This window comes from Fusarium odoratissimum, assembly GCF_000260195.1.
Source record: "Fusarium odoratissimum NRRL 54006 unplaced genomic scaffold supercont1.1, whole genome shotgun sequence".
Classification (NCBI taxonomy): Eukaryota; Fungi; Ascomycota; class Sordariomycetes; order Hypocreales; family Nectriaceae; genus Fusarium; species Fusarium odoratissimum.
This window is the reverse complement of record NW_022158687.1, coordinates 4,352,179-4,371,983: the sequence shown is the minus strand read 5'-3', so window position 1 is coordinate 4,371,983 and position 19,805 is coordinate 4,352,179. Positions and strand designations below refer to the sequence as shown.

Below are 19,805 nucleotides of genomic sequence, written 5' to 3'. Positions count from 1 at the left end.
ATGAGCAGTCAAGCCGTGGACCATATATGGCAGCTCGGTGTCGACGATACATCCTCTTACAAATTCTGTACTTTATCACCATACGCCTCCAGGTCTCAGTCGACCGTTTGAGCTTTGAACTTAGTCGTAGAATAGAACACGGCACCAAACTTCTGATTGTGACGAAGTGTCGACTGGCGTGAGTCTTGGAGTTGTGCTTGCTCTACCGAATGCCTCTCTAGGAACAAATACTGAATCTGAAATCTTCATAAAAATCATAAATATTCCTCATCTTGACTCTAGCCTTTTAGAGAGTTCAAGCTCATAGGATATGACCAATTCATGCATCGATTGCGAAGGAATTCGGTGACGAATATGGAAGACGGTGAAAATGACAAGTGATGAGAACCGAATGGACCAGGTGTATCCACGGCCTCATACTATATAACGCCCGTTGCCTTAGATTATAGTATGTTGCATGGCATCCAGGTCTGTCTGTAAAGAGCTGGAATCTTATGGCGTCCAGCGTAAGTTACTAATTTAAGTACATTGAGGTAGGTCGGTAGGTTAAGGTAGGTTGGAGGATGAGCGAGCGAGGTCTGAACAGTCGCTATTGGATGTCCTGGATGTCTAGGATGTGAAGACCATGTGGAAGGCAGAATCGACCTAATGGGTGCGATGTACCAAGCTCCACCCACTATCGGCACCGCTTCTTCATGGCTGGCTGAAGTGGTTATCAACCAGGAACTGGTATAACTGAACGTGAGTCTTTGATTGTCTAGAATGATCAAGTGCCAGGTAAGTCCCTGTTGGTTATTGTGCACTGGCCAATGGGCAGCAAAGCGCCAACACAGAACGCGGGATTGGATCCTGGGAGATGTGCAATAAAAGTGCGTGAAAACCATGAAGCCCTGAAGGCCAGTTAGTCTTGGGCAATTGGGTTTGGGGTCCTTTATATAGAAGCAGGGAGTTGCTGACTGTCTCAGTTAAGGACAAAGACCCTTTGTTTGTGTTCCAGGAACCGTTTCGTGCCGCGCCGATGCCGATACCGTGCCGCATTCTTTTTGGCCTGTTATATTGTTAGGGGTGGTTGCTATTACCGTTGATCTTCAACACTCAATTTAAATCAGTCCTCAGAACAACGCCGAGAAATGAGTTATTAGTTGACCTGCCCAAGTCCTGCATAACGCTTTGAACCCAGTTTCCTTAACTGGAAATAGCCTGCCCAACTAAGTCTCCCGTACCTTAGACCATCCGCTCCTAAAACGTTCCCTGTTCCGAGCCACAGGCTCGGTTCCAGCTCTCTCCCCTCTTTGTGCCAGATTCGACATTTCGCGCAGTCGAACTTGACGGTGTCAAGATTGATGATACTCTTTGTCCATTCCTAGGCACGCGTTCCTTAGGAGTTTTCCCCTCGTGGCTCTCTTCCGAGTCAGAGGCGTCTGCATACGCCTACATACGCACACGCATCCACTCTTCAACCCACGACGCCGGGTCCGCTTCAGCGCGTCGTAGCGCATCCTCTCCTCTCCTGACATCTGTCCGAGGTGCTTCTCCTCAGATTTGCACAAAGATATATCCAATCCAGATTGGCCTTCAACCAACAGATTTCTATTGCAGTACTGTAGTTGGGCCACTGTGGTTGCGCATTATTAGGTAGTTCTCCCGCTTGCGGACGGAATGCCATGCATTGTCCCGTTGTGTAAACGCTCTTGGCTTCCGTTTTATGGCTTAAGGTTGGTCGAATTGGACTAATACGATAGGTTTCGAATAGGTTTCGAGTACTCGTGTCTTGGTGCCTGTATTGGGTATTGCCTCAGAATAGGTAGTGGCCCGGTGTGTACCTCGAGACAAGAGCCGATAGGACTCCAGTCCTTGTTGTTCCGAACATTCAGTGCTTATACTAATTCAAGACACCCGTTCCATTTGTCTCGCCTGCTGGCTGTCACCCAAAGGACGCAGTGCTTGTTTCCGCGGTATCTGCGCATCCATCCATCCCTCTCACTAGGTCGCCAAACTGCCACCAATTGGACATCGAACCAATTCATTCCGTTGGTTTCCCAAGCACGGTACGGTACAACACAGTACAGTGCAAGCCTTTGTCAGTCACTAAGGTACGGTAAATTCGTCTCCCTCCCTGGTTTGCTAGCATTTCGCTCTTCATTTAGTGCCTTCTTGTCTCTCGTTACTCAGACCTCGAGTGTTTTCATCCCTTCTCCATTCTCTCTCATACACAGCCTACTACGGGTTTGAACCCCTGCTGTAGCTACCCTGCCTTAGTCAAGCAAGCTCTACGAGTTCTTCCATCCCCGCAAGGATTTGGTCCCTCCATCTGCCATTTGCGCTTGCTGGCATCGAGTCTATCCCGTCCATGTTTATTTCTACCACTCAGCCTAGTCGCTGAAGTTGCGACAATGCAACCCAATCATGTTGATTCACAGAATGCTCACCCAACTTCAGGCATTGCCGCTTCAGGCCCGGCGTCCATAGACCCCGACATCGAAAGCGACTCCGATCCTTTAGCCCCGGCCAACGGCCATCGAGATTCAGTCGGTTCAATTATTGACGACCCCTTCTTCCAGACCTACGACCCGGCCGTTCAAGCTGCTGCAGTTTCCGAGGACGAGGACCAATCTGATGGAAGTTCGGTCTACCAATCGCTAGAAGACGAGGACCACGAGCATCTTTTTCACGACACAAAGGGGCACAACTTCGGCAAAGCGGCCAAGCAAGCCAAGCGCAAAAGCGGCGGCGGAAAGAAACTGAAGCCCGACAGCGATGATAACGAACCAAGCCAATACTGGCCGCCTCCTCGACGAGAATCTTTGACCGCTACACCCTCTTCGTACTGGGTATGTAACCATGTTCCATCACATGCGGCCCCACCCTAGCTATCGCGGGGCAGCGTTGCTCAACAAACGGTTATTCGGGGTTTGGATGGTAGAGGCAGTTTTGCGACAGACGGCTGACCACAGCTTGACGCTATACAGTCCCAAGCATCACCGACTATGGAAAGTTTCAACATTGCCGTCATCGGTTCCACCGGGGTTGGCAAATCATCCTTTGTCCAGCGGGTCTTAGGCCTGTCTCGGCCACCTATCTCGAATGCTTCCAGCGTCCGCATGCTGGTTGACAACAACTCTCACGCCGTAACTCTACTCGAGCTGGACCTAGAGTACTTCGAGTTGAACCCTACGCAGCCCATCCAGTGGCCAAAACAGATCAATGGGCATATCGTCCCCCGCGTCGATGCTGCTCTTATATTATATGATGTCACCAATCATGAATCCGTGCGTGAACTACCTCAGACTTTGGGTATGAAATCCATCTATTTGAATGGTTGAGGCTATACTAAATGATCCATTCTAGCGGCTCTCACGAACTCTGGTTTACCCGCTAGTCTGGTGGCTTGCAAATGTGAAACCCCTGAAGCAGAATGGCAGGTCAACGCCGAAGCCATTGCGAATCATCAACTCTTTAAATCTTGTGTTTCAACCTACAAAATCTCCTCAAATGACACTGATGTTGCCAAAACGTGCCTTCACACCATCTTGAGAGCCGCAATAGCCCATCGAAGAGGCGAGTGCACGAGGAAGATATTACCGACAGACTCTTGCTAACTATGGTTTAGAAGAAAATGGCGAAACGTTCTCGCGCAGGCGAGCGCAGTCTGCTGCCAATTTGGAAGCTCCTGACGTTGGCACCGGGCGCCCCATTAGCCAACATAGCAAACATAGTCGAGCAAGCTCCGATTTCTCTTTACTCAAGGGGTTCTCCAATCCACCAATTAACGAAAACTACCGGGCGCAGTCGTCTCGTAGCCCTAGGCAAGGTCATATAGCCAGCTCGAATCCCGAGGCAGGAGAAATGGGCCAAGCGCAAACACTCAATAACATGCTGAGGACTCCTGGCATTCGACTCGATAGACCCAGTACCGATTCGTTCTTGGATGTGGATGAGTCTGACGCAGAGTCCTATCGATACTCCGATGACATCCCGATACTTCAAAGAAATGACGATAACACGCTGGATAAGCAAGCGAAGATGGCAGGCGTAACGTTCGATGAGCTAGTTGATCGACTTCTTGCTCCTCGCTTGACAAGAATCGACAACAACTTCTCTGATGTTTTTCTCTGTCTTTATCGCAAGTTTGCAGCTCCTGGTGAGCTTTTCACTGCCATTTTAACCCGACTGGATAAAGTGAGGGACGATAAGACAGCGCATTACCTTTCCAAGACAGCCACACAGCTCCGAATTATCGAGGTGGTCGCGAAATGGGTATCACTTTACCCCGGCGACTTCGCCCGCCCTCAAACTAGACGGAACTTGGAGGAGTTTATCAGGCATCTGAGTACAGAACCGATTTTCTCAATCGCAGCACAGCATATGCGACGACACCTCCAATTCAATGTCGTGGAAGATGACGATACAGGTTGGGCAAACTCGGATGAGACTAGCGATAAGCTCGCAAGTGAGATCTTGTCAAAGGACATGAACGAGCTGTCATCTGGTGTGAGTGTGTTGACGGTGGAGTCGGACATTGACGGAAGACCATCTGGAAGCTCAGAGGTCTCTCTTGCGGACAGAAGCAGCAGTGTCTCGAGCCAGGTGCATTTTCACACGTTTGAGGACTACGAAAGAGCTGCAAGCAACCTGGAACCTACGGACAACTTACCTATGAACAAATTCCGCTACCATATATTCATGGACATCCCCGATGATGATGTTGCGGACGAGCTGACCAGAATCGATTGGATCATGTTTTCCTCAATTCGAATACGCGATTTCGTTCGACACGTCAGCCTATCCGCGTCCCAAAAGGAGCGTTGCAAGAGTTTACGGAATGTGAATCGAATGATCAACCATTTCAATCATGTTGCCAAATGGGTTGCCAACATGATTCTGCTGCGGGACAAAGCCAAGCATCGAGCGCTAATATTAGAGAAGTTCATGAATATTTCACTCAAGCTGCGGCAACTCAACAACTACAATGGACTGGCAGCCATTCTAGCAGGTGTGAACGGAACGGCCATTCATCGATTAAATCAGACGAGAACACTAGTACCAGCAGAAGTCCAAAAGCGGTTTGCGCGGTTGGGCATATTGATGGGAACTCAGAAGAGTCATTTCGCCTACCGCCTAGCCTGGGAAAATTCTTCCCTCCCCCGGATTCCTTTCATCCCCCTTCATCGAAGAGACTTGGTGTCAGCAGAGGAGGGAAGCAGAACATTTGTCGGTACAGATGGAGATCGCATCAATTGGAAGAAGTTTGAGGTTCTGGGAGAGGTCTTGCTACCAATCATGAAGAGCCAGAGCACATCATACCCAAATCTAACCAAGCACGACACTGCAAGAGAACTGATTCTGGGTTGTCGCATGCCAACGGATGAAGAGGTGAGATATCAGTTGCATGATCCCTCAAGGACACAAACTAACGGAATCATACAGGACATTTATCAGCGAAGTGTGCAAGTTGAAAGTGGCTCAGGGGGTTTCGCTGAGCCGCCTAAGAAGAAGTTCCCATGGTTTGCAAAGTAATCTATCAATTGATCGTACGGAGTTTACGGAGCACGCATGCGCACTATACTTATGGATGCAAACATTGGGGGCATTTTATAGACTTTGTTCGCCTACTGGCTTGGACTGGACATAGCCAGATAATGATGTACACACCTAGGATTTATGTGGTTGACTTACCTTAGTAGTAGGAACTCATATTTTGGACATCCAACCTACCCTAATGATTAGCGACTTGGCTACGATATCTATCAATACCTCCCAACTGCCAATAGCATTTTGGATGCTTGCCGCGTATTAAACTATAACTACCTCGAGTACCTAGATGATGGACGTTATCAGATCGCTCCTTCTTTCCCCTGTCCCGTCGGGTGCTTCTCACATTACGTTGTTGGGATGGACAATCAGCTCCTAAGCTCCTTCCTTGGCCGCAAATGCGATTCGTGAGATCAATTTCCACCAACAACAACACCGCGGAAGATTTCATAGGTATCGACTCCCCTCCCATTGCCTGGGTAAGCATGGAATAACGATGTCGTGCGCGTTGCGACTCCCCACTATTCGTGTGATTTCAAACCAGGCAAATGTCGAACTGTCAGCTTCAGCATCAATCAATATCGATGCCCCTGATGGCGCACGGCATATTGCAACGATCAGAGATCTCTCCTCGGCAGTGGAAGATTCTCATCTTTGGGTTGCTCGGTCCGGTGCTTGTTGCCTTGAGGTTTCTATTGCAATTAATGGGCATCCGATCCTTGAGACTTTCCGTCTCAATGCCATCGCCGAGGCAGTCAGCGGTTGCGAGGTATGTTGGCTATGTCTTGGAACTTCCGAGTCAGTTATAACTGAGTTGACCAGGTTTGGGGTCGCCTGGGCGTTCATCTAGAGCCTAACCGGTCATGTCCAGTTCAGCTACCTGGACTTCTATCTTTCTCGCTCCAGCACCCAAATCTCTCATCGGCTCTCGTTGCCCCAGTTTCCGCCTGTACCACCGCATTTCGGAATCTAATGTTGTCGATCGATGTGCGCAACGTGTCTCAAGAAGAAGAACGGCCTCGAAAGTGTTTAAAGACGAGCAAGCGGCGGAAGAAGAGGGACAAGCCAAAGGAAAGGGTCGAAGGCCGTATGGAGAGCAATCTGCTAGACACTCTGGAGCTGATCGACCAACAAGCTATTGACAGCTTCATGTCCAGTCTCAACTCCCCATGCGAAGAAGGGAGCGGGAATGCATCGCAGACTCTCCCCAGGGAGGATACCATTACGGACATTAAAGTATTGAAAGACCTGCAGTCATCGTCCTTAATCGAAATTCTCTTTGAGCAGTTGATGCTGGCGCCAGAGAGAACGTACAGGGGCTACCAAGTCTGGGGCTGCGGACTCAGTTACTGCCTCACCAAGCTTGCGCCGGGAGTATTTCATATGCCTTATCTCAAGGTATGGCTCTCAGCAATTATGTATTTCAGTCGCTGATAAAAGAAGCAGAGCATATCGGACCGCGCCGAACTACTACCCATCATTGCCACATCCTTAGCAAGTATGCAGCATGCCGAATCCCCGGTGCTCAGACAGCAAGTGACTGATCTAGCATCAGGCTACGAGGCTTATTCTCGCCCGCATATTGCAAAAAAAGGCTCTGTGGACATACTGGAGAGAAAGGCCTGGGAGGTACTTCTTCTACATGTCAATATGCCTCCGTCAACAAATAGGAGAACGCCAAAAAGAATCATGTTCCCGACCCGAAATTCTCGCATTTCGGGCCAAGGGTTAGTTGTTCCTGGAATACAGCAGTCAATTGGAGCGACGGATGAAAAGGCACCAGAATCAGGCGAATGCGTGCATCGACAAAGTCAGAGGACTACAATGATGGATGTAAGCTGGGACATCATGGATGGTCACCTCGATATTGCGAAGGATGAGGAGCATCACGAAGCAATAACGGATTTAAGTCTCCAAGTTGTCGAAACGCACCAGGATCTATGGAGTGATGCTACAAATAGCCCAACCTCCATGGGTTGGCCAGAGCCATGGCCTGGTGAAACTGGTCGGCTTGGAGCTGGTTTTGACACAATGGAATTTATGAATGAGATGCCACCTGGGCAAGCTTGGATGAGGCAGGATATTGACTTCGCGACAAGACAAGATACAATAGTCGACCCAGCAAACTTCCCAAGTCTGGACCACTGGCTGATCTGCGACAATCAGTGTAACTTAGACTAACATCTGACGATGGAAACGTGTCAGTCGGAAACTGAAAAGAGATTTGACCAGAACGGCGGGATTTGGCGATGCTCCAAGAAAGATTGATATATTATAGATAGCATATGGGAGAGGCAAGCGTAGCGTGACGTTTGAGCCTGTTCTATAGAAATCGTGAGGCAGATGTAATGTTGAATGTTAAGTCGATAATATTGCAAATGAGTGTCATGGGCCAGGACAAAGATTGCCGTGGATAATTGCTGAAGGAATAGATAGTGCTTATTTGCTTGGCTTTGCTGTCTTCCCCGCTTTCTTCTTATCCTTCTTGTCCTGTTTTGCTTTGCGCTGCTCGGGCTTCATGGTTGCATAGTGAATGTACCAGAGAAGCACGATTTGTAGAATGACAGCCACAAGGACCACCAAGAGGATGGTGAAAATAATGGGTTGGTCGTTGAGGACAGCAACAGCTTCGTCTGTAGCGCCGATAGAGGAGAACCAGTCGAATTGACCCATCGTGAAGGACAAGGTATGTATGGTGAGGATGAAGTTGTCTTTGTCGTTGTCGTTGTCGTAGTATTAGGATGAGTATTTTTGATAAAGGAATGCCGGATTTTTTCAGTTTTAATTAAGCCGTACAGTGCGCCAGTCACGTACAGAGTGGGAATGGAAGATAATATGTTCTTTGAATGGAATAGAATAAAGACGTATAGAGATCGAGATAGCTATGAGAAGAGAAAAAGAGTCAAAGTGACAGACGGGAGGCGAAGCAAATCTGGTAAATGGCCCACAGTGAGTGGTGACAACGGTGGAAGACCCCTAACAGTCGCTTGGCTCCCAGGGGTGTTACTGAGACGTTTCACCTTGTAACAAAAGTCGACTGATGTGAAGGTGGCTCATGATTGGCTATGGCTGACGATACAATAGTAAGAGTACGATAAAGCAAGCGGCTAGTACCTAAATGAAAAGAGAAACCGTTCAATCACACTCATTAGGCTTCATAATGGCGTCACTGATGTTAAGTGAGGAGTATTGAGGTGGTTGAGACCATTCGGTGGCTTCAAGGAACGTTCCGACAATGGATGAGGTTGATTTAGACAAGCATGCTCTGGAGCACGTGATTATGGACGGAGAATGGAAGTTCCAGGGTCGGCTCTGTCTTCCATGGTAGTTGATGAGAGTCCCGATTTGATTGGCTTTTGCTGTCCATCAACCGCTAACCGCATGGGGACCACGTCAATTGAGAACCATCCATTTCTTGGGTCCCAAAAAATCTCTAGCTCGTGTGAGAGATACGAGAGAGAGAGAGAGAGAGCGAGAGAGCGAGAGAGAGCAACGCTAATAAATCCGACCTCCGCCTCCTCTTCCTCTTCCCTTGCCGCTGGCCCTCGTCGAATTAATACTCCTCAGCCTCCTGTCGACCATGAGCGTCGCACGTCCGGCGCGCAACCTCCTCGGCAGGTGCATCGCCTCATCTCGAACCGCTTCAGTCACCGTCCCTCTCGTACCATGTAGTCAATTCCACAGCACACCACCCAGGTCGAAGCGAAAGTCTCGGTTTCGAAATGTCACGGCCCAGGAGCTAGGTCTGATCAAGGAGTCGGGTGAATTTACGGCGGGCATGGACAAGTACAAGCAGGACAAGTTTGCCGACATGTCCAAGCAGGATCTGGAGAGCCTCAAAGCCTCTTACACACCAGAGCAGCTTGAGGCTATTGAGTTGGGCGAGAAAGCCATCAACCCTGAAGATATGATCATTCAGGGTCGGTTACGTGACGATCCCTACAAGCCAACCTACATCGAGGATTATGCCGTGCTGGACCCCCGCTACGATATCAAGCCGGAGATCGAAGGCACCCCGAGAGAGGTGCAATGGCCTGACAAGAGCGAATGGATCGACAATTACGGTCAAAAAATGATGAAGATCACTGACAAGAAGACGAGCGACCAACTTACCCGAGCCATGGTTCGAGCACTGCGGCGTGTGAAGGAGAGCCAGGGAGAGGACTTGATAGATCTCACTGAGGATGAGCTCAAGGACATTGAAAAGGACCCTGAGCTGATCAAGCGCTACATCATCGCCGAGGACGGCCCTGAGCCCACTGCAAACGATAAGGGTCCCGAGTTCATGACTCGCTCCCAGGCTGAGAAGTTGGATGAGGCTGTTGACGAGGCATGGGAGGCCGAGCTCGACAAGATTGTTGGTTTCGGCAGTCAGGGTGAGGTCGAGCCCTCGAACCTTGAGCTCATTCAGGATGGCCCCGCGGGAGTCGATCGGACCTACACGGCTGAGGCACCTGATCTTGGTAAGGTCCCCGGTGTCAAAGGCTTGTACAAGCACGCCGTTGACCCCGAGGATCAGGGCCAGGATGACTCGGGCAAGTACCAAGAGATCAAGCGCCTGACAGGCATGAGTCTCAAGGACATTCGCTCGCTGCTGACCAAAGGTCTTGTGACTCGTTGGGTCTCCAATCAAACTCGTCTGGGCAAGGTCCGCAGTACGTCTGTGGTTGCCATTGCTGGTAACGGCAATGGCCGTCTAGGACTTGGAATGGCAAAGTCTACTGAGGCCGGTGTGGCTGAGGAGACAGCTCAGATGTTGGCTATCCGCAACATGAAACCTGTCCGACGATATGAGAACCGTACTATCTATGGTAATGTGTCTGCCAAGATTTCAGGCACTGTAGTCGAGCTGATGGCCCGTCCTCCCGGTACGCATCCACTCATCACCGGCAACCACGCGATCCTGCTAGCTAACCTCCTCCCTCCCAGGCTTCGGACTCCGCTGCCCTCACCGCATCTTCGAGATGTGCCGCGCCGCCGGTATCCACGATATCGCTGCTCGCATGCCCCGATCCAAGAACCCCATGAACTCCGTCAAGGCAGCGTATCAAGCGTTGACCAACCAGCCCGACCCCGAGCAGATCGCCATCGGCCGGGGTAAGAAGCTGGTGGACGTGCGCAAGGTGTACTATGGAGGAGCTGTATATTAAACCCACTCTCACGCAAACCACCTGTATCACCAAAGAAAAAATCGTGTATCTGTAGCCTGTAATAGAGAAGATTTCTTTGACGTCCTCGGTATGGTAAAAATGGTATAGTTGATGTGTCATCACTTGATATCAAATCCATGTGAAAGAAAGTATCGTTTCGCGCATCATATTTGGTTGGGTATCAATCCTTGTCTCTTCCACCACAAAGCTACCTTCTCGTTCTTCTTTGATTCATTTAAACTCATTGCGCTGTCGATCCATCCCCCCAGTCAATCTCCTGCTGCAAGACTATGCTGTAAACACTGGCTTTGAGAAGAGTAAAGGCCAGACTCGTCTTGCGCTCGAGCTCACGAAGGCCGTCAAGAATTTCTGTACTAGGGTTCGAAGCAAGATGTTCGAGGACAGTGGCGAGCTGGGAATGATATCAGTCTGTGTCTTTCTGATCCCAGCGCAATGAGGCAGACGCACTTTGTTCATGTTATCGGCCAAGCGTTCGTACTCGTCTAAAACCTCTTGCTCGAGTGGTGTGAGCTCAGGAGGGTCAAGGAGCCCCCCTGCTTGGGTTTGATCCATGGCGATTGTTGTAATTGATTGACGGTGCGGGAAGACAAGTCGTGAAGAATTATGTTCGTTGTTGAATCTTGGTCCACAAATTATATGTTTATCCTACGTAGCTAGACGCGGCGGTTGCTGGAGGGGCTCGTTCGATACAATCGCTGATAAGATAAGATACTTCAGCAGTCAATGAAGGGGACCTCGGTTTGCTCAGCTCACCTAGACCACTCGGAGTCCAACTCGTTACACGCGCCAAATCAGCAGCGTCTACTTGTATGCATCCCCGTCCTTTTTCTCTTTCTTTTTCTTTTTCTTTTTCTTTTCGTTTTCTTTTTGGTTTTCTACTCAGGATGGATTTGATATGACCTTGAGCCGCCATTGCATTTGGACTGTGCCCCCCGGATGTTGAATCCTCTCAATATCATATCCATGAGCACAGTCTCAGTAAAGTTATTGATTCGTACATTCGTTTGTTACTAAAGTTATCAAGAAAACATTATTCTCATCAAAGCCGATCTAAGCAGATTACGAATACTAAGAAAAAGGGGGGGGGGGGGGGGGGGAGGGAAAGTCTCCAATCTGATCAAAGCCCATGCCAATCCTGAACGCTCGCTTCGTCATACAATCAATGCCTTTAACAAATAAACATCACACCCAAACCCAAGTCTCCTCTGTCTCGTTTCCATCTCGAAATGAACATGAATGGTATGCCAGCTAAATCAAGCTTGTCGTCATTACTCCTCCGCGTTAATTCCCATAGACCACTACCTCGTTGCCTTGCACTGATCCTGCATCAGTCCCAACATTGCTCTCTGTCCACTCGCTTTCGGTATAACTGTACTCACTATACTCGTCACCATCCGTATACATATCTGTGCTGTTCGTGACTACGGTACCTCGACTGCTTCTTCTCAAGGTTTCGTTGTCGCTGTCGCTGCCCTCGCCACCGTCCGCTTCCTCATCATTGGGTGTCGATTCAATGACTATTGTCTCGTCTGTGGAGGCTTCTGTCGCCTCTGGCGCTGTTGCTGACTTGACATCTGCCTCATCAACCTCCTCGACAGTCTCATTGACAGTGTTCTCTTTGTCATTGTCAGCGAGGCCTTTGTCGAGATTACCACCCCAGCTTCGCTTGCGGTATGTTTTACCGCCGCCCAAGGGGGTTCGTACGCTCTGGCTGCGCTTGACACCTCCAGAAGCTACATTGTTGTTGATCTGGCTGAGCGAAACGATTCTGCGACCTACTCCGTTCTGTACTGGAGCAGCCAAATTGCGTTTAGCATTCAGTGCCATGCCCACCATAGACTTGCGGCCATGTGCACCTGCTTCCGGAGACTCCTCCTCGTTGGCAGGCTTTCTAACACGTTTGCGGCTCATAGCATCGCCACCGTTCCTATTGGCCTTTGCCATGAGAAGGACTCGAGAATGGTCCATGACACCCTCGAGGATCCGGCGCTCCAGGTTTTCTGCACGAGACTCCATGTCGTAGAGCTCCTCTTTGCGCATATGAAGAGCCGTCTCAAGGGAAGAGACATCACCAGTTAAACGTGTCTTCTGTCGTATCAGACTCTCCTGTTCCGTTCTCAACGTCATAACACTCTGTCGAAGCCTCTCCTCCTCATCTCGGAGACTTGCAACTGCTGCCTCAACGTGATCCTTCTCCGCGAGCTTGCGTTCCACAGATGCCATGGTCTCTTGGAGAGTCTTGGTATGGTCTTCGTGAGCCTGCTCAATTCGCTGCTTCTGCGCTGAGAGGAACTCAGAAATATCAGCAGCTGTCTGGACTACTGAGGCATGAACCTTGTCCAACGTATCAAGGCGACTAAAGGCATGATCGGCAACGGCGCTGTGGTCGACCAATTTGTCGAGCTTCTCTTGCACGACAGCGTCGTCATATCGGCCATCCAGAACCAGATCGAGCTTCTCGCGGACCAAAGTATCATCGTACTTGGAGTCCATGATCAGATCAAGCTTCTCACGGACGGGCGTATCGTCGTACTTCTGCTCAACAAGCATGCCAAGGATTTCCTTGATTGGTGCATCGTCGTATTTTTCTTCGATGATCTTGTCAAGCTTAGCCCGCACCTCGGCGTCGTCATACTTAGATTCGATAATTTTCTCAAGCTTTTCCCGAATCTCTGAATCATCATACTTGGACTCGATGATGGTAGCGAGCTTCTGATGCACTTGAGAATCGTCGTACTTCTCATCGATGATCTTGTCTAGCTTCTCGCGAACCTCTGTGTCGTTGTACTTTTCCTCGATGATTTTGTCGAGGCGTTCCTTGACTTCCGAGTCGTTGTAGATTTGTTCGATAAGCTTATCCAACTTCTCATGAACATGTGTGTTATTAAATTTGTCATCAGTGAGAAGTGTTAGGAGGGTCATAAGCTCTTCGGGAGACTTGTGCTCGACAATCTTGTCCTGGATATCGGTCGTCGAAGACTTGGAGTGTTCGTAGTGTTCACCGACAAGTAGAAGAAGATCCTTGACAGATTCGAGGATCTTTGGATGAGACTCGCTGACCTCTCCTTTCAAGCTCTCAACAGCCGTCAAGGCCTCAGTGATTTGGTCGCGGGTTTGCTGATGCTCGGCCTTGTCCTCAGTGTGAGTCTCTTCACTGCGGGCCACGAGCTCCTCCACCTTGGTGAAGACAGTCTTAGAAGCCTCCTCCATCTTCTCCAGAGAATCGGTGACAGTAGAACCCAGAGTATCAATAAGAAGCTTGAGCTCATCTGTGACAGATTTAGAGCTTACAACGGCTGCCTCCATAGCCTCGTCCCGGGCTTCGCTGACCTTGCTTCTATCATCAAGGGTAGTCTGAAGAGTCTCATATTTGGTGATGAGCTCACCAATCTTCTCGTCGATCTTGGTGCTTAGCGTCTCGGTTGCCCCTTGTAGTTTCTCGTTAGACTCGACCTTGACGCCGGACACAACAGCCTTCGAGTCCTCAAATTCAGCCTTGATGGTATCAAGCATGTCCTTGAGGTCCTGGTGGACGTTCTCGTTCTTGTTGATCTTCTCGCCGACAGTCTCAAGGAGCTTACTAATGCTCTCGACACCAGTTGCGCCCTCTTCAAGCTTGACGTTGATGGTTCCCTGTAGTTCCTCAAGGAAGGTTTTGACCTCGGTGACGCGCTCGCCAACTGAGGTGCTCTCCTCATCACGCACTGCGATTGCCTTGGTCTGAGCGTCAACTGTGGTATCCAGCTTGTCCTGAAAGTCTTTGACAATAGACTCTAAGCCAGCAAGATCTTCCTTCTTGACAAGAAGAGCCTCTAGGCTGGTAATGTCCTCCTTGCGGGCGAGGAGAGCGAGGTCGGTGCTGGTAAAAGATTCGAGAGCTGTCTTCACTTCAAGAGCCAAGGCTTCAACGGCTTCGACATCGGCCTTGGTGACCTTGTCGGGATTTTCACTTTCTTTGGTAGCGTGTTCCTTAATCTCATCAAGGCTAGTTGAGACTTGACCGAGAAGAGTTTCCAAGGCCGTGACTTCCTCTTTGCGGGAGACCGTCTCCAATTGAGTGGTAAGGGATCCCATAGTCTCCCGAGTCTCAAGAAGCAAGGCCTCCACATTGTCGATGTGGTCCTTTCGAACGGCTTGCTCGCCATCAATAAGATCGTCCAGTTTACCTTTGGTGTTGCGCAGGATAGTCTCGATGGCTTGCATGTCCTCCTTTGATGCAGGCTCATCGCCGTCTCCCACAATTGCACGAGCGGTCTCTTCCTCTCCATCCTCCTTCTTCTTCTTTACCGAAGCCGATCTTGTGAGTGTCTCCCGAGAGGCGATCTCGTCAACGCTGTCCTGAACTGTGCGAAGCAAATCCTCCATACGAGACAAATCATCTTTTTGAACACCCTGGTTCTCAGACTTGACAGAGTCGATCTTGATGGCAAGTCCTGCAATCAGCACCTCGAGGTTCTTGATGTCATCCGATTTGATCTTTTCGGAAGGTCCGTCATCCTTTGTGTTGTCAGTTGACACTGCGGCAAGGGCCCGCTCGCCGTTGCTATCCCGCAAGGCCTCAATGTCGGAACGAACAGATTCAAGGCCGGTTTTGAGAGCATCAAGGATCTTCTCGTCGGTGGATGATTCTGCAGGTGCAATGGCTCGTTCATTGTTGCTTTCTCGAAGAGTTTCGATATCCGAACGGAGAGACTCTAATCCTGTCCTGAGAGCATCCAGAACCTCATCGTTTGGCTTGGTATCTGGAACTGGGGCTAAAGCTTTCTGGTTGCTTTCTTGGAGTCCTTCGATGTCGGTACGCAGAGAATCAAGGCCATTCTTAAGAGCCTCGATGACTTCATCATTGGTGGTGTTGTCGACTGGAGCGGCTGCTGCCTTTTGGGCAGTAGCGATTGCTACTATTTCGGCATGAAGAGAGTCAAGACCATTTTTCAAGGTGACGATAACTTCATCGTTTGAAGTGTTCTCTATGGGAGTATCAGGCTTCTCCTGGGCTGCAAGAGCTGCGATCTCGGCATGGAGGGAATCAAGACCATTCTTCAGAGTAACTATGACCTCATCGTTTGAGGTGTCCTCTCCGAGTGCAGCACGATCGCTGTTGTCGCGAGACAATTCAATATCGGCTTTCAGTGACTCAAGTCCGTTCTTCAAAGCTTCGATGAACTCTGTGCTGGATGAGTTGTCGACCGGTGCGATAGCCTTTTCGCTGCTGTCACGAACGGCTTCAATATCAACCCGGAGAGAGTCAAGCCCGTTCTTGAGAGCCTCAATCACCTCATCGTTGGTGGTGTTGTCGACAGGTGCCGCGGGTTTTTCGGAGGTGCTTTGACGGATAGCTTCGATGTCAACACGGAGAGCATCGAGGCCATTCTTCAAGGCCTCGAGAACCTCATCGTTCTCCTTTGGCTCAACCACAGCGACCGCTTTCTCTATCTGACTATCTCGAAGTGCTTCGATATCAGCTCGTACGCCACTGAGTCCTGATTTCAGTGCTTCTAGGACTTCGTCGTTGGCAGGAGGTGTAGATTCCAGCGTGGCAACGGCGCGGTCATTACTGCTGTCGCGAATGGATTCAATATCAGCTCGGACGGAGTGGAGTCCAGTCTTGAGTGCTTCAAGAATTTCGTCATTGGCGGTTAAGTCGGTAGGCTTGTTCGTGACACGGTCCATACCTGCCCGGAGGTCGTTGAGGCCGTCATTGAGTGCGTCGAGGATTTCACTTGTCTCGGCGCGTGGTCGCAAAACCTCTTGCCGCAAATTGTTGAAGCCGGTGTTCAAGGCTTCCAGAATCTCTGTGTTGTTGGTCTGAGGTGGCAACGCAGGCACCATAGATGAGTTGACGATTTCGCGGAGACCCTCGAGCTCAGTCTGAAGCTGCTCACGAGATTCTTGGTTGGTGGTTGAGACAATACCTGCCATCTCATCCTTGAAATCTTCCAGAGACTTCAAAAGGTCATCCATAAACTCTTCCTGGCCAGCAGCGCCAGTGGCACGATCAACATAACTCTCCATAGCTTGTCGAAGGTTCTCAAAACCATCCTTGGTCACATCCCGTACCTGCTCAGTCTCACGTCCATTGGCCGCGACAGTCTCCTTAGTCTCTTCAGACAACGTCTTGAACTCATGTCGCAGAAATTCCATGATCTCCCGGAGACGATCAGCAACGTCATCATTGCTGGCTGAAGCGGGCACCAGAGCCCGGCTAGAGTGGACATCGAGGTCCTGGAGGCCTTCCCTAACGGCGTGCACAACGTCCTCATGAGTGATGTCGTTTCCAGTACCTGGGGCCACAGGGAATTCAAACTCTTCAAGACAATCACGAACTGCGTCAATGATTTCCTCCCTCGAAAGAGTGGCGGGCTGATCAACCTGAGGAGGAACAAAGTGCTTCAGACCATCTACAACGGCAGTGAAAACCTCGTCCCGAGTCACAGCGGGAGGATGGTCATCGCGGGGCGCATATTCCTGAAGGCCTTGCTTCAGGCAAGCCAAGACTTCGTCCCTCTCAAGTCCGAGCTGCTGCACTTCGATCTCAGGCTTGTAGTTCTCCCAGGCGTCTCTGACAGCTTCGATTACATCTTCTCGGCTCAAGTCGGGCAAATTACTTTTGGTTGCCTCGTTGTCTTGGATGGCCGCTCTCATGGCATTGTATATCTCTTGGTAGTCGACAGCGCTTTTCTGAGTGTTGACCGAAGCAGCTGACTGGCGTCTATGCTCGCGAAGAACATGATTCAGCTGATCCTTCATTTGCTCAAGCCCCTCGTCGATAACGCGAGCGACTTCATCTTTGCTCGGGGTATCATGATCTTCAACACCTCTTCGAGATGCTTGCTGCTCGAGGCGTCGGCCAATCTCACGACCCATGCCCAGGACCTCGCCTCGCAGTTCGCGGACAAGAGCCTTGACTTCGGCAGTAAGACCTCCGCCTTGAGAGACGCTGTCTTTGACAGAGCGAATGATGCTTATGAGGTCGTCATTCAAAATTTCAGCACCACGGGCTGATGGCTCCGAATTTCGACGAGCTTCATTCTTCATAATGTGCTCAACGCGCTGGGAAACGGCGCTCCTTGCTTGGCCCGGCATGATATCGCTTCGGCTGTTTTCTGACTCAAAACTGAGGTTACGAGACCGGCTCGCATGAGGACTGCCGAGAGAGTTTCCGAGGATAATAGCCTGCTCGGACTGCGCCTTCACCTGTTCAATGACTTCGTCCAACTTCTGGGATGTGGCCATGCCAGACAGTTTGTTGGAAACTTCCTGTAACCGGCCGAGCAGAGACTCCTGCCCTTCCTTGGTGCCCATCTCCCGAATGATTCGCTCCAGAAGAACGACGGAGGGTGGCGCCTCAGAGCCAGCAAGAGAGGGTGTGCTGATGGACCCTCGCTCAATTGAGTCGCCAAAGCTCTTGGGAGAGGGAATTCTAGGGAGATGAAAACCCCTGGTGCTTGGTGGAGAGAGATTGTGTGGCTTGTTGTCCAGGTAATATCCTCCAAAGGGGTCCCGAGCTGGAGGGAGCCTATTATGGCCATCGTTGCCATTGCCATGGCTCCCCAAAAGCTCTCTGAGGCTTCTGCGGATATCTTCATCTCTCGAATTTGTAGCCTCCTTGAGGCTAAGGAGATCCGTAGCATTGTCCCTGCTTCGACGGCTCAACTGAGACATCTCCTTCTGAAGTCCTGTCGCAATGCTAGTCAGGCTGAGAATTTGATCCGACAACGCTTCTAGATTCTGGGGACCTTTTGGCAAGGTTAATGAGCCATTTGTGATATCCGTAAGAGGGTTCTCCGGTTCTTTGACAGGTGTGGATGAGGTCATGTGTTGAAGAGCAAGCATGGTGGACGATTGCGGAGGTGTGTTTTCGCCGAGGATGCTTTGAGGAGGAGGCCGTCGAACTGCAGGACGCAGAATCGGCGTCAAGCTAGGTCCAGGTACTGGTGTCGTGCTCGACACTACAGAGTCCTTTTCGTTTGGCCGATTATCAGCATCCCGCGGCCGAGAGGGCGTCTCTGGACGTTGTTGACGCTCTGGTGATCGCGATGGCGAGCTGTGGCCGCTAGCACCCTCGATCATCATGCTGATATCACGGACTGAAGACTGCAGTCGGCGATGTCCCTTTGTCGGGGACTCTATTCTCTTGGTAGGAACCATGGTGCTTTCTCTCGCTCGCTCGTTAAGTGCAGCGTGAGCAGATGCGATAGCGCTCGAAGTTCCCACCCGTGAAGTTAATGGCGACCCCGGATTCAGAGGCAGTGGAGGGGGGCAGCGTTCGGGGTCAGAGCTGTCCCACCTGTTCCCTGTTAGTCGGCGCAAGAGATGCATGAGGGCATATACAAGAAAACTTACATTGGAACAAGTGCTCGAAAATTGGGATCTGAAGAAGCCGACTGTTGATGTCTCAGCTGAAAGTCCCCGTCGTAAGAACTGTCTCGCTCCGAAGAAGACATGTCTGGCCTGGTTCCTTGGAAACAAGTAATGGTATGTGAGAAGTGTATTCGTCTCGATGGCAAGAATGCGGACGGCGCCGCAGCCACGCTATTTACAAGAGCGCAAACAAAGTCGGTGGGGATTGAGGAATGCGGTGTAAGTTCTGAATATATTCGTTGCAACTAACAAGCAGGAAAGCAGGTAGTATAACAAACAATCCAAGACGGTATCAGATACAAGAGGGTGGTGGAATCGGAGGAAATGAAGTTAGAGCATCAAAGTTGGTTGCATTGTTTAATTCAGATGGCGTTGGGAGAAGCTATAACTCAATCTTTGGCTGTCCGTTGCGGTAACCGCAACCTGGTTTATTTTTTGTTTCGGGCCCGGTTGGTTGCCGAGCAACCTCCTGCACTGACAATTAACTCGACGTTAGGCTGTCGTTGTACCGCACCCCCGGTTGACATTGGCAAATCACGAGCTCACAACAGAGCAGATCACACCACGAATTGAGGGCCTTTGGACCGCCTTGTGAAGAGGGGCCTATGAAATACATCATTGTGGAATTCAACAGGGATCATGACCTTGCTCGCGGCTGTATCGAGCAAATCTAAACAATGCAACTGTGCCTACCGCTCTAATGCCCTGGTAGGTGACGGTGAGGGTGAGCAATTCCAGCAC

General features: G+C 50.3%; 6 protein-coding genes across 11 annotated transcripts; 3 read left to right on the top strand and 3 right to left on the bottom strand.

The window, feature by feature from the left end:
* Positions 1–1,192: 1,192 nt before the first annotated feature.
* On the top strand, positions 1,193–5,879 carry FOIG_01523 (uncharacterized protein). Of its 4 annotated transcripts, none has more exons than XM_031198471.1 (6): positions 1,193–1,635; positions 1,754–2,093; positions 2,440–3,294; positions 3,349–3,558; positions 3,611–5,373; positions 5,428–5,879. In XM_031198471.1, the coding sequence occupies exons 3-6, from the start codon at positions 2,988–2,990 to the stop codon at positions 5,515–5,517; spliced, it is 2,370 nt and encodes a 789-aa protein (XP_031074238.1). In that variant the 5' UTR covers positions 1,193–1,635; positions 1,754–2,093; positions 2,440–2,987; the 3' UTR covers positions 5,518–5,879. The 4 variants fall into 4 exon arrangements, with proteins under 4 accessions (XP_031074238.1, XP_031074239.1, XP_031074237.1 ...); XM_031198472.1 differs by having other exon boundaries at positions 1,193–2,093; positions 2,440–2,831; positions 2,970–3,294; XM_031198470.1 differs by lacking the exons at positions 1,193–1,635; positions 1,754–2,093 and having other exon boundaries at positions 2,108–2,831; positions 2,970–3,294.
* Positions 5,880–6,028: 149 nt separating this feature from the next.
* Positions 6,029–8,742, top strand: FOIG_01522 (uncharacterized protein; the record flags this gene model as incomplete). Its single annotated transcript, XM_031198469.1, has 3 exons — positions 6,029–6,301; positions 6,355–6,930; positions 6,979–8,742. The coding sequence occupies 3 exons, from the start codon at positions 6,029–6,031 to the stop codon at positions 7,711–7,713; spliced, it is 1,584 nt and encodes a 527-aa protein (XP_031074236.1). The 3' UTR covers positions 7,714–8,742.
* Positions 7,551–8,762, bottom strand: FOIG_01521 (uncharacterized protein). The gene has a single exon (XM_031198468.1). The coding sequence runs from the start codon at positions 8,203–8,205 to the stop codon at positions 7,972–7,974; it is 234 nt and encodes a 77-aa protein (XP_031074235.1). The 5' UTR covers positions 8,206–8,762; the 3' UTR covers positions 7,551–7,971.
* A 19-nt stretch (positions 8,763–8,781) lies between these two features.
* Positions 8,782–10,894, top strand: FOIG_01520 (30S ribosomal protein S5). Its single transcript, XM_031198467.1, has 2 exons — positions 8,782–10,400; positions 10,462–10,894. Exons 1-2 carry the CDS (start codon positions 9,113–9,115, stop codon positions 10,680–10,682), a joined length of 1,509 nt encoding a protein of 502 aa, XP_031074234.1. The 5' UTR covers positions 8,782–9,112; the 3' UTR covers positions 10,683–10,894.
* Positions 10,895–10,923: 29 nt separating this feature from the next.
* FOIG_01519 (uncharacterized protein) lies at positions 10,924–11,255 on the bottom strand (the record flags this gene model as incomplete). The annotated part of the gene is made up of 2 exons (XM_031198466.1): positions 10,924–11,094; positions 11,151–11,255. The coding sequence occupies 2 exons, from the start codon at positions 11,253–11,255 to the stop codon at positions 10,924–10,926; spliced, it is 276 nt and encodes a 91-aa protein (XP_031074233.1).
* A 306-nt stretch (positions 11,256–11,561) lies between these two features.
* Positions 11,562–19,631, bottom strand: FOIG_01518 (uncharacterized protein). Of its 3 annotated transcripts, XM_031198464.1 has the most exons (3): positions 19,047–19,631; positions 12,083–18,990; positions 11,562–12,019 (listed from the first exon to the last, which is right to left on the bottom strand). In XM_031198464.1, exons 1-3 carry the CDS (start codon positions 19,145–19,147, stop codon positions 11,985–11,987), a joined length of 7,044 nt encoding a protein of 2,347 aa, XP_031074231.1. In that variant the 5' UTR covers positions 19,148–19,631; the 3' UTR covers positions 11,562–11,984. The 3 variants fall into 3 exon arrangements, with proteins under 3 accessions (XP_031074231.1, XP_031074230.1, XP_031074232.1); XM_031198463.1 differs by having other exon boundaries at positions 11,562–18,990; XM_031198465.1 differs by lacking the exon at positions 19,047–19,631 and having other exon boundaries at positions 12,083–19,029.
* Between the last annotated feature and the right edge of the window lie 174 nt (positions 19,632–19,805).